At 45.1% G+C, this 13,509-nt stretch overlaps 1 protein-coding gene across 2 annotated transcripts in view; it reads left to right on the forward strand.

Annotated features, from left to right (window-relative positions):
* ABCB5 (ATP binding cassette subfamily B member 5) overlaps positions 1-13,509 on the forward strand; it is a 115,347-nt gene that overhangs the window by 26,152 nt on the left and 75,686 nt on the right. For both annotated transcript variants that reach the window (XM_062178620.1, XM_062178621.1), the window contains exons 9-13: positions 896-1,009; positions 1,324-1,434; positions 3,597-3,722; positions 4,932-5,135; positions 13,001-13,171. In XM_062178620.1, coding sequence (XP_062034604.1) covers positions 896-1,009; positions 1,324-1,434; positions 3,597-3,722; positions 4,932-5,135; positions 13,001-13,171 — 726 coding nt within the window. The remainder of the gene's footprint in view (positions 1-895; positions 1,010-1,323; positions 1,435-3,596; positions 3,723-4,931; positions 5,136-13,000; positions 13,172-13,509) is intronic.

The following is a 13,509-nucleotide window of genomic DNA, read 5'->3' on the forward strand; positions in this document are numbered from 1 at the left end:
GACAGTGAGATCCGAAGGCAGGAGCCAGGAGCCAGGTGCTTCTCCTGGTCTCCCATGGGGTGCAGGGCCCAAGCACTTGGGCCATCCTCCACTGCACTCCTGGGCCATAGCAGAGAGCTGGCCTGGAAGAGGGGCAACCGGGACAGAATCTGGCACCCCGACCGGGACTAGAACCTGGTGTGCCGGTGCCGCTAGGCGGAGGATTAGCCTGTTGAGCCACGGCGCCCGCCTGGGCCAATGATTTGTTAAGTCTTAGTGTCCTTATCTACATGCCTGGAGTAATGGCACCCACTCAGCTTGTGGAGTTCTTTCTTTGACTTTTTTACAGAGATGGGTCTGTCTGAAAATGGGCAGCTTCCCAGTAGTACAAGGATTCAAAAAAAGTATGGGCACAAATAATGCAACAGTTCTGTGTGAGTGACATCCATCACACTCTTCTCATTGAATCTCAGAGGACTGACCGGCAGGGAGGGGAGCGCAACGGTTCTCCCCAGCAACAGGTGCATGTGTGACACCAGATTTTCCTGCTGAGACTTCCTAATAGGTGACAACCACAAGACCACAGCCAATCAGCGGTTATTCCACAACAGGAAAAGACCAGGAAAACCTGGATTCATTAGGGCCCTTATTTTTGCCTCTTCCATTCTTTCTTACCTAATTATTGTAATAGCTCTCTATGAGCCTAAACCAAGTACAAGTGAGGATCTTCAAAAAGCTTATGAAAAATGCATGTGATGAGAAAAACCAATGCATGGATTCCAAACAATGTCTGCACCAAAATGAACTTATCGTTTCTGTTCCCTTTTGCATGAACTTTTTAAAGGACTCTCATACTTCACTTTGCTGTCTCTCTCGTGTCACTGCAGAGGAGTAAATGTTCTCTCCTGTCCCACAGGTGTTCTTTAGTGTGATCCACAGCAGTTACTGCATAGGAGCAGCAGCCCCCCACTTTGAAACTTTCACTGTAGCCCGAGGAGCAGCCTTTACTATCTTCCAGCTTATTGATAAGGTAAGACCTCTCCTTGCTTCTAAGGATGCCCACCATTACTGCAGGAAGACCAACGAACAGCCACACTCATTTCACTAAAACACCAGGATGGGCAAAATCCATGCTGGCCAGTTGGCCATGGCAAGAGAGATTGCTTTTAACTCTTTTCTATGGGGAGTCGTTTGGGGGGGAGGGGGGTAGCTTTCATTGAAACCATCATGTCTAACCCATTGCACTTCTAATGCAAAAAGGAAAACGTGGTAAAAAGAAAAAAAGATTGGATAGTGTTGGCTTAGTCTTTTGAAGATTTATAACATTTTTGTGTGTGTTTCAAGAAACCCAGTATAGATAACTTTTCAACAACTGGATATAAACCTGAGTGTATAGAAGGCACTGTGGAATTTAAAAATGTCTCTTTCAATTATCCATCAAGAGCATCTGTCAAGGTAGGTTAAAACTCTCGGTTTTCTGTTATTGTCTTCCACTAGCTAAGCTTTTCTCTTAGGAGATTAGTTAATATTATCTTGACCAAGATTTTGACTACTATGTGTAGAGGTTTCGATAGTTTGATAATGGCTATATAATTCTGCAACACCTGGTTATATTCAGCAGCCTCTTTCCTCTAGCTGAGGGACCAAAGCCTGTTCAACCCCAGGAATTCCTCCACTCTGGATTTTGGGAGCACACCAAAATATCTTGGAATACTGATGCCACCTATTGGTAGCCTCTGGATGTTACGCCACTCAGCAGAGACCTCGTTGACTTTGTGGTTTCTTACTGGGCACATGTGACTTTCCCTTTCCTGGGACTTTTACTGCACCAGCATTTGTGCCACACTCACACACACACATGTACACACACACAGGACACCCATCCATGCACAAACACACACACCTATGTACACATAACAAATATATACAAACACACATGCACACCTGTACACATACAACGAAACTCACGCAAGCACCATACACATGCATACACACACACACACAGTTCCTCTCCACCCCCTATCATTCACATGTACACACACACAGGACACCCGTCCATGCACAAACACACACACCTATGTACACATAACAAATACATACAAACACACATGCACACCTGTACACATACAACGAAACTCACGCAAGCACCATACACATGCACACACACACACAGTTCCTCTCCTCCCCCTATCATTCAGCCTTTTCATGTTCTTCTGAAAAGCTGTCTCGTGGAAAGGTATATTTTGTGTTCTTCCTTCCATTTTACTCATGTGTTGACCAAAAAAAGAGTAATGTTAACAACTGCAAAGGGTGATAACTAATAAAACACCTGTCTCACAGAAAACAAGGAGAACATGATTTTAAGTGTAATCAATAAGATTACTAGTATCATCAGTCTCCAATGTACATATGCACCTATTTTCCTTTTTTTCTCTGATTAAACTGGCGATTGAAATTTTCTTGTCAAATTTCTTTTAAAATATGTTGTTATTGCTTAGCATTTTTGGAATAATAGTGCCTTATACCAAAATTTTGTTCACGTAGAACATGTGAAGCTTCACTCACACATACATATGGCTGGCATTTGGAGTGACAACTCTATATACTCAGGGGACACTGTATATTAAAGTGTCCCCTGAGACCTAAAAAAAAATGACTTCTGAGTGAACTTCTGAAATCTCACCCTTGGCGCGAAGCTGATGAATTCATTTTTTAAAGGTCCTCCCAATTTAAATGAATAAAAACACTGATCCCCCCTAAGAATGAACAGAAACTAACTTTGGAGCCAGAGTGCCCCTGGGAGATGAGGTGATCTGGATTTATCACCTTCTTTAGGGAATCTTCCCTGCTTGGCCCTTTGAAGGCTTTGTGTGTGGTTAGCTAAAGGGTCAATTTCTTTAAAACAGTGAGATCAAAGTGAGAGAATGCAAAAGCAGGCTCCTTTGTTTGGGGCTGAAAACACAGATGCAAGCCCACAGAGGTGAGAGGCTCTCTACCGGACGGCTTATTGTCACCTTGGGGAGGGAGGGTAATTACCGGGAGGCTCCTCGCACCGGGCAGGTGCCTGGGACTTGAGCTGCGGGCATCTCTCAGTCATCGAGAAACGACCCTGTAGGTTGAAAGTCCCTGGGACAGTCACCATGGGAGAATGAAGAACTCAGGGTGAAGTCTCACCCGTGGGAGTGGCTAAGAAGCTCGGCCAGTTGCTTTTCTTAGGAATAGATTTTGTAACAAAGTCAAGTGTATTCCAAGGAGTAGCTCACAAAGATTCTGGCAAGATTTCATTCAGTTGTTGCAAACTGGAAGATAAAACTCACTTGGTAGCCATGAAATTCTTGTAAGGTATGTTAGTTGAAAACGTGAATAGCTTATCATAACTGGTTAATATTCCATGAGTACACCTAACTTTATCCCATCTCATACGGAGACAGGATTTTATTATATTTTCCAAAATTATGTGCGTTTTTATTATGCATGTGCGTGAAATAAACATAACAAGATCTAAACTCATCTTTAGGGTCCCTGGAAGGATGTGTTTTCAGGAGATGGTGGCTAATTATTGCTCCACGTCGGAGCTTATCCAAGCTGTATCTGTTTCCCCTCCTGCATTCTAACAGGTTCTGAGAGGTCTGAATCTCAAAATTCGGTCTGGAGAGACGGTCGCCTTGGTTGGCCCCAGCGGCAGTGGGAAGAGCACAGCAGTCCAGCTCCTGCAGAGGCTGTACGATCCCACTGAGGGCTCTGTAAGTGCAGCTGGCAGAAGCAGGCTAGGCGTGGTCCACAGGCGGGGGTGTCTGTGTGTGTGTGTGTGTGTGGAGTTGCCACCTGTCCCAGAGAACTCTTCACAGTGCAGCCGAGAGAGGAGCCACATTGTCTGCTGGGGGTTCACTGCTTCTACAGATATTTATTTGGTGCCTACTTTGTGTCAGGCACTGTTCTGGGCTCTGCAAGCACATCACTCAACCCTCATGACATCTAATACATAGAGCTAGACAATCAGCAAGACAAATGAATTATATAGCATGTTAGAGGGGGGCGGATGCTCTGGGCGCAATTTGCAGCACCCAGAATCAATGGCGACTCACAGTTTGTCCAAATAGCCCAGAAAAGTGAGATGTGCAGAAAGGGCCCTCCCTGGGTTTTTTCCTAGTATCTGTATTTGCATGTAACCTTTCTCAACCCTATCATTGGCGTGGAGTCTGAGCCTATGATGTCCACAAGGGCATAATTCTTAATACTTCTGTTCAAACTTTCAGCCATTATTTTCAAAAAGGAAATCTATTCTGTTAGACCTGGTTGTTTTTTTTTTTTTTTTTTTTTTTTTTTTTTTTTTTAAATTTCACTTCTTAGTCCTTGTTTGAAGTATCCTGGGTGCACACGTCTCTGCTAACATTGGCTGAATACTACATTATTGAGGAGGGTTCTCTATGTAAAGCACTTACCTTCAGGGCCTGTGTCCAGCAAGAGTATAAGAGAGAAAAAGAGACTCGGGCTCCATAATTCCCACACTGGCCCCGCCCACGGGGTTATGCTAGGATTTGGGGTAAGGGTATCATCTATAAGGAAGTCAGGCTCGGTTACTCACAATGGCGATGAGCAGAGGATACTTCTGGGTTTCATCAGGGCACGCCGTGCAGGAGAGCAGGCAGGCAGGCTATGTCCTGAAAGAATGTAAAATGTGGTATCGGGCTTCGAATAACAAAACTGAAGCTCGCCACATGTGTCTCCCTAACATCTGCGACACCTCTATTGGTGGATCTTAGGCTAAAGATATCCAACTAGGGGAGTGGTAGGGTTATGGGTTCCCATCTACCAGAAAAAGCCCATTGCTACCAGGATGTTACGAATATTTTTTCCCAGCACCCAGGCACACGCGCTACTGCTAAACAAGACGCTGGAGCCTGTTGGACGGTGTCAGCGAGCAGCTGCTCTTTTTTTGCGTTGATTGGCAGGTCACAGTGGACCAGCGGGACCTGCGCGCCATGAACGTGCGGTGCTACCGCGAGCACGTCGGGGTGGTCAGCCAAGAGCCTGTCCTGTTCGGGGCCACCATCAGCGCCAACATCAAGTACGGACGAGACGGCGTGACCGACTTGGAGATGGAGACGGCCGCGAAGGCAGCCCACGCTTACGATTTCATAATGGAGCTTCCTCACGTGAGTACGCCGCGTGGGCCGCGCCCCGGGCTCCGCGCTGCAGCCAGGGACCCACGGGCGACACTACGAGAATGCATCGCCCCAGCACAGAACAGGGGCAGCGGGGCCAACGCTCCAGCGTGTCCCAGACCACGCGTCTGCAGAGGAGGCTGGCACGCGTGGGAACAAAGCAAAAGAGGGAATGCGTCGTAGAAAGGCCGATTGAAAGGGAGTCGTGTTTGGTTCTCCCTAGTTCTCCTTGCAAACGCGAGACAAGTAAGGATATATCAAACCCCCAGACAAAATCACCAGCTCCAGCGGCTGTTAAATGTGGGTTTGCGAGGCCATCTGGTGGCTGCGAGTGGGAATGTCACGCTGACAGCAGGACATTTTTGGAGCTCGTGTTGGATAGGAAATGTGAAATCATACTTGGAATGGGAGCGATACACTGAAACCCGGGGGAGTACCAGCGCTCAGTGGGCGATTAGGTTGGAGAGGCAGCCGTAACTCCATCCACGTCCGTTTTTTGAAACTCCAGTTCCCCAGTATCACCTGACCGTGATGGAAAAAGAATGAGATTTGAAACTGAAATACGAGTAAGGTTTCCTCATCCCGGGAGGCCACGGTGACAGAAACGTGCATTTTAACGGGCAGAGTTTACAAAGCACAATAATTTTTTTTCTTTTTTTTTAAGCAAATACTTTTATTATACCAGTAATTACTTGCTATCTCATGATTTAGGGTCGTACTTATGCAGTATTTAGGCAAACAAAACCATTAAGGGCAGGAGGAGGTGATTCTTTGCTGTGTGAGTCAGGAAAACAAACACCCACTTCCTTTTTGCTGACCTTTTGCCCCTGTCAACTACTTCCTTTCCTCAAAATGTCCCATCCTGCTCAGTTTCCCATTTGGAACTAGGGAGCGCACTGGTGCCTTTAAAACACACCTGTACGTTCCTACTTGCTCTGACTACAAGGCCAACGCGACTCAGAGGTGCACCTTGCTATAAATCCCCCAGTAAAGCCTAAAGAGACAATGCAAAGAACAAATTAAAGATAATAAATTCCACAGTCATGATTAGCCAGAGAAACAGGAGGAAGCATCAAAACAAATAGGCTTTCTAGAAGTGGTTAGTTCAGGTCAGTGGAAAATTAGAGAAAGCTGTGCTCCAAATTGAATTAATTACTTCTTCTATAATGAGTACCTGTTTTTAAATGAACAGCTTAGGGTTGGGTGAGGCTGGCTAGCCTTTTGCCCATGAACAAGAACAACAATAACAACAACTGATAAAACATCCGAGGCGCAGGACAGGTGTTTCCAAGTCTCACTCCAGACAGAGGCAGTGAGAGACTGTGATTACCACAAAGAAGGAAACCTCGCACTTGCAGCACCGTGCGTGTGAACACAGCCTAACCTCTGAGAGCTGGAATCAGGACGAGCGTGGCAGGCCTCCAAGGGAAAAGCGGAAATCAAGTCTCAGGCCGCTGGAGCAACAGGGGAGGCAACCTAAGAGCTGTGGGGTTGAGCTGGGGGCCGGTATCCCATGTGGGTGTCCCTTGGGAATTCTGTCTGAGGCTAAGCCCACCGTGGTTTGCCAGAGAGCAGCAGCTCCAAAGCTGAGAGGGAAATAGAGATGCTGGAGATGACACAGCACTGGGGGGTGGGGGGGTGGGGGGGTAGGGGGTGGGGTGTTGACAAGTGCAGCCCAGCCCAAATGGCCAGATCACGTTCACACCTTTTTAACACCCCAGGCATGTAGCTAAGACACCAAAAATGCCACTCCTTAGGAGTAAGGACCACACCTTAAAGTCAGATCAACTCTAGACCTGCCCTAACCTAGCCTAAAGCCAAGCTCTGACAAGATCCCCAGAGGAGGCACAATGTGGGGGTTGGGGTCCTGCCAAGCTACAAGGCTTTCTCCACAGCTTCACCCCAACAAAGCACACAACTGAGAATGCCCAAGTTCATCATGGACAACCAGTGTCAGAACTGCCTACTCCCACCAAAACCAGCCTGTTTTTCAGAAGAAATCAGAATTCAGAGTCACTCCAATATAAACAGGTTATTCAGTGTGTTGTTTATAAAAATTAGACATGCAAAGAAGCAGAGAAGTATGGCCTTAGGCAGGAAACACAATTCTAAATGTGTGCTCACTTAAGAAAAGAGCTTGAAGATGCATGAGGTGAAAACTGTTACATCTGGGGCCAGCGCTGTGGCATAGCTGGTTAAGTCACTGCCTGCAGTGCTGGCATCCCATATGGGCACCAGTTCGAGTTCCGGATGCTCCACTTCCATTACAGCTCCCTGCTAATGTGCCTGGGAAAATAGCAGAAGATGTCTCAAGTGCTTGGACCCCTGCACCCATGTGAGAGACCCAGAAGAAGCTCCTGGCTCCTTCAGACTGGCTCAGCTCCAGCTGTTGCAATTTGAGAAGTGAACCAGCAGATGAAGGCTCGCTCGCTCGCTCGCTCTCTCTCTCTTTCTCTTTCTCTCTCTGCCCCGCCCTCTCTGTAACGCCATCTTTCAAATAAAATAAGTCAATCTTTAAAAAAAAAAATAAAACTGATACATCTGAAAGGAGAGCGACAAACCCACAGGTGTAGCTGATAGAACAAGCAGGCACACTATCAACAAGCAAATGGGTACTCCACACAACAGTATCAAACCACAAGATTTAATTGGTGAGTAGAGAATATTCCACTCAGTGACAGCAGAATTTACTGTTCTGAAATGCCCATGGAGAATTAGCTGAAATAAACACTATCTGGGCCATTACAAACACAAACAAAACAATACCTTAGCAATGTCAAAGAAGAGAAAACATGTATTCTCAGACCATAAATACAACTAAACTAGAAACCAAGAACAGAGGCATATTTGGAACATCCATAATTATTTGAAAATCAGATAGTACATATTCATGACTCCAAGAAGAAGTCTCAAGGATCATTATTTTGAACTCAGTAAAAGTGAAAATGCAATATTATCAACACTTGTGGAACAAAGTTAAAGCACTGCTTCGAGAGAAACTTACAATGTGAAATACTTACCTTTAGAAAAGAAAAGGTTAAATCATCTTCAAACCCAGATTTTTTTTTTCTTGAGAAACGAAAGAAGAAGAAATTAAACCCAAAGCAAGCAGGGGAAGGAAATTAGAGAGATCAGAGCAGAAGTTGGTGAAGTAGAAAATTGGGAAACATCAGAGATAAACATGGAAATCAAATACTGGTGGGGCCGGCGCTGTCGTACAGAGGGTTAAAGTCCTGGCCTGAAGCACCGGCATCCCATATGGGCACCGGTTCTAGTCCCAGTTGCTCCTCTTCTGATCCAGCTCTCTGCTATGGCCAGAGAAGGCAGTGGGGGATGGCCCAAGTCCTTGGGCCCCTGCACCCACGTGGGAAACCTGGAGGAAGTTCCTGGCTCCTGCCTTGGGATTGGTGCAGCTCCAGCTGTTGCGACCATCTAGGAGTAAACCAGCGGATGGAAGACCTCTCTCTGTCTCTGCCTTTCTGTGTAACTCTGTCTTTCAAATAAATCTTCAAAAAAAAAAAAATCAAACACTGGCTCCTTGAAAATATCAATAAAATCAGTAAAACTAGCAAAGATTATAACAAAAACGGAAGACAAAATGACTAATATCAGGAATGAAAAAAGTGTATCACTAGCAATCCCGAAGAGAGTAAACAATCAACAAGGGAATAGTGTGAACATTGCTATGCCTATGCATTTGACAGTGTAGGTGAGGATCACTTCCCTCACAGACACAAACCACCAAAACCTCAAGAAAAAAATAGATAACTTTAAAGAAGTTTTATATATGTATTTTATTTATTTGAAAGGCAGAGAGCCACAATGAGATCTCCCATCCGCTAGTTCAGTCCACAAGTGTTCACAACATCTGGGCTGCACCAGATGAAAACCAAGAGCCAGCAGCTCAATGTGGGTCTCCCATATCACCAGCTGCCTCCCAAGGTGTGTATTACCAAGAAGCTGGAATCAGGAACGGAGCTGAGACTCTAACCCCGGCATTCCGATACGGGATGCAGGCATCCTAAACAGCATCTTAACAATGGTCAAAATACCCACCCACAAAATAGATAATTTTAATGGACCTATAACTACTAAAAACCAACTGGACCTTTATATAGTAGCAAGAATTACAAAATGAAGTTACAATTGGGGCCCGCGCTATGGCGCAGCGGGTTAACACCCTGGCCTGAAGCGCTGGCATCCCATATGTGCCCCGGTTCTAATCCCAGCTGCTCCTCTTCTGATCCAGCTCTCTACTATGGCCTGGGAAAGCAGTAGAAGATGGCCCAGGTCCTTGGGCCCCTGCACCCACGTGGGAGACCCAGAAGAAGCTCCTGGCTCCTGGCTTCGGATCGGCGCAGCTCCAGCCGTTGCGGCCATCTGGGGAGTTAGACAGAGAATGGAAAACCTCTCTCTGTCTCTACCTTTCTCTGTAACTCTGTCTTTCAAATAAATAAAATAAATCTTTTTTAAAAAAATGAAGCTACAATAAAAATTGGAATTCACAATAGCATCAAAAGTCAAAATACTTAAGATTAAATCTAATGAAAGGTATGCAACTCTTCTGTGTAAAAATTATAAGACATTGTTGAAGAAATGAGTGATAATCTAAGGAAGCATAGGGATCCTATTCATTGATTCAGAAACTAAAGACATACATTCTCTCCAAGTCAGCCTAAATCTGATGCTTTACCAGGCAAAATTTCACCAGTCTTTTTTTCTCCATGCTAAGGGTAGAAGTTGAATTGCAATCTCAAAATGTATTTGGAAATTCAAAGGACTAAGAATAGCCTACACGATTTTGAAAGAAGCATAAAGCTGGAGAAGCTACAGTATCTAATTTTAAGGCAGCAATTAAGACAGTGGTGGTGCTGTGATGATGCATCTGTAGATCAGCACAGTGAACAGAGAGCCCAAAAATACAAACACATCAAGTCAACAGGTTTTTGACATGGCCAATGGGATTCAAAGGGAGAAAGGGAGAGCTTTTCCTCAAACGATGCTATAGGCATTGCTTATCCACATTTGGGGTGGACGGGGAAGGTGGCAATGTGACCTTTCCATCATACCACAGTCAAAAACCAATCTGCCATAGACCTAAGACCAACCTGCTCAAGATTGAATTTTGCAAATAAAAACTTCGAAGAAAATTGTGATCTTGAGATCAGCAGATTTTTTTTAGGCAGAAAAGCATGTATACCTTTAAAAAACAGTAAGCCCGACCTATTTCTTTGTGGATTTTTTTCTTAAAAATAAACAGGGAAGAAGTGGCTCCTTAGTACAGCCATTATTTCACATGGCATGGGTTTAAGTTTACTGTTGGCTGTGAACTCACTGACATTTAAAATATTCTTTTGAAAGGAAGGATAGGGGGACAGAGGAAAGAGGGAGGGATTAAGGGAGGGAGGATCATTATGTTCTTAGAATTGTATCTACAAATCATATTTAATCTATTAAAAAGTAATTCAAAATTAAAGTTAAAATTTAAAAGAGAGATGAGAAGAAAACATAATTTTTTTAAAAAGAAAAATTATTCTTTTTAAAAGACATCATTTAGAAAATAAGACAAAGTGCAAGAAAATATTCTTAGTATGCACATTTGGCAAGAATCTAGAATATATGAAGAATAGTTACAACTCAGTCACAAGATAAAAATAATGCACTGGCAATAACAATAATAGATTGACAAAAAGTGAAACACAAACGGATTCAATGAACAAGATACACACAGGAAAATATTCAGCATCGTTTGTCACTAGGGAAATCCAAAGCAAAACCACAATGAGATACTATTTCACACATGCATTTTATTGTGCATAAATCACTCATCAATGAGGCTGATTTTTTAAATGTGAAGTTTTAATCCTAGAAATGCAAGGTTTATAAAGATTATTTAGGCCGGTGCCGTGGCTTAACAGGCTAATCCTCCGCCTTGCGGCACCAGCACACCGGGTTCTATCCCGGTTGCCCCTCTTCCAGGCCAGCTCTCTGCTATGGCCCAGGAAGGCAGTGGAGGATGGCCCAAGTCCTTGGGCCCTGCACCCGCATGGGAGACCAGGAGAAGCACCTGGATCCTGGCTTCGGATCAGCGAGATGCGCCGGCCGCAGCGGCCATTGGAGGGTGAACCAACGGCAAAAAGGAAGACCTTTCTCTCTATCTCTCTCTCTCACTTTCCACTCTGCCTGTCAAAAAAAGATTATTTAAATTAATACCCTCAAAGAAATGAACTCTGAGTAAGAAACATAGCCATGCTTCACTGGGGCTAAAAGATTTGTGACAACACAGACTTTTTGAAAGATGCATTTACAATTTTTTTTAAAATACATTTTTCATGCTATCTCTATTTTTTAAAGATCTATTTATTTATTTGAAAGACAGAGTTACAGGGAGAGAGCGAGGGAGAGACAGAGAAAGAAATCTTCCATCCACTGGTTCACTCCCCAAATGACTGCAAAAGCTGGGACTGGGCCAGACAGAAACCATGAGCCAGGAGCTTCTTTCCTCAGTCTGCCTCACGGATGCAGGGGCCCAAGCACTTGGGCCATCCTCCACTGCTTTCCCAGGCATATCAGCAGGGAGCTGGACTGGAAGTGGCGCAGCCAGGACTTGCCCATATAGGATGGCACCCATATGGGATGCCAGTGCTGCAAAAGGCAGCTTTGCCTGCTATGCCACAACAGTGGCCCCACAAAATATATATTTAAAGAAGACCTAAAGTCTCCCAAGATTGAAACAAGTTTTGGACAGAAGTTGGCTTTTGAAGCAATTATTTTTCATACTATTTTTGAGAGTGTCCAGGAAGAAAACTCTGGGTAATATATCAAATAATACTTAAGTATATATTTGTATATTTTAAGGGATTCTTTTAAAGATCTCAAAGCTTTCTAAGAATGTCTTACAGAGATTTGAAAATAGTTCAAATTATTACTAACTTTCTAAAACTCCTCAGCAGTCATATTTTCTAATTTCTTTTAGTCCTAGCCAAATATTTCTTTTTTTTTTTTTCTTTGATAGGCAGAGTGAGACAGTGAGAGAGAGAAAGGTTTTCCTTTTCCATTGGTTCACCCCCAAATGGCTGCTGGCGCAGTGCACCGATCCGAAGCCAGGAGCCAGGTGCTTCCTCCTGGTTTCCCATGAGGGTGCAGGGCTCAAGCACTTGGGCCATCCTCCACTGCCTTCCCGGGCCAGAGCAGAGAGCTGGACTGGAAGAGGGGCAATCGGGACAGAATCCAGCGCCCTGACCGGGACTAGAACCTGGGGTGCCAGCGCCGCAGGCAGAGGATTAGCCTAGTGAGCACCGGCACCGGCTCCAAATATTTCTTACTTCCGCTCTTCATCAGTGTCTTTTCTCATAGTTATTTGTTTCCACAGAAAGCAAATTGAAGTGAGGAATGAAGGCTGGCGTTGTGGTGTAACAGGTCACCACCTGCCATCCCGTGTGAGTCCTGGCGGCTGCATTTCTGATCCAGCTCCCTGCTAATTCACCTGGGAAAGCAGCAGAAGATGGCCCTAGTGCTTGGGCCCCTGCACTCACAAGGGGGACCCAGATGGAGTTCCTTGCTCCTGGCTTGGTCCAGCCCAGCCCTGGCTGTTGCAGCCATTTGGGGAGTGAACCAGTGGATGGAAGATCAACCTCTCTCTCTCTCTCTACCTCTATCTCTATCTCTCTCTCTCTGTAACTCTGCCTTTCAAATAAATCCATAAATCTTTAAAACTAAAATAAAGTCTTGACCAGCCTGGCTGAAGCAGTGATTATGCTGGTATGACAAACGGCTGTGACTGTTGGTTGTTTCCAGTTCCACCCATCTGATCATGCTGTCTTCTGCTTCTGTGTTTCTTTCCTATTTCTCACCAGAAATTTAATACCTTGGTAGGGGAAAAAGGAGCTCAGCTGAGCGGAGGGCAGAAACAGAGAATCGCAATCGCCCGCGCTTTAGTTCGAAACCCCAAGATTCTGATCTTGGATGAGGCCACGTCTGCTCTGGATACAGAGAGTGAAGCCGTCGTTCAAGCTGCGCTGGAGAAGGTAGGCAGACAAGAACACTTCCAATGTGCATATTCCTGTTCGATGTTGTTAAATACAAGGCAGCTTGGCTGTCTGGTGGCTCACGTGATGAGCTCAGAGCCCTCTTAAAGATGCAGGGTGCTCAGCCTTGCAAGAACTTAAATGATGGTCTAGAAACATGGCTTGGAGGGGAGAAGAAGGTGCTGTAGTTCTGGCTGAAAATGCATCTCTGAGGCCAGGAAGCATCCTGCTCAGCCCTCCCTCCCAACAAGTGCACCCCCCTTCCTACCACCCTACAGCAGTCCCAGCACCACCGGCGCCAGTGTAACCACATCAAGCCGACGGCTCTTCCCTACTCA

The sequence above is a fragment of the Lepus europaeus genome, chromosome 20 (assembly GCF_033115175.1).
Source record: "Lepus europaeus isolate LE1 chromosome 20, mLepTim1.pri, whole genome shotgun sequence".
Classification (NCBI taxonomy): domain Eukaryota; kingdom Metazoa; phylum Chordata; class Mammalia; order Lagomorpha; family Leporidae; genus Lepus; species Lepus europaeus.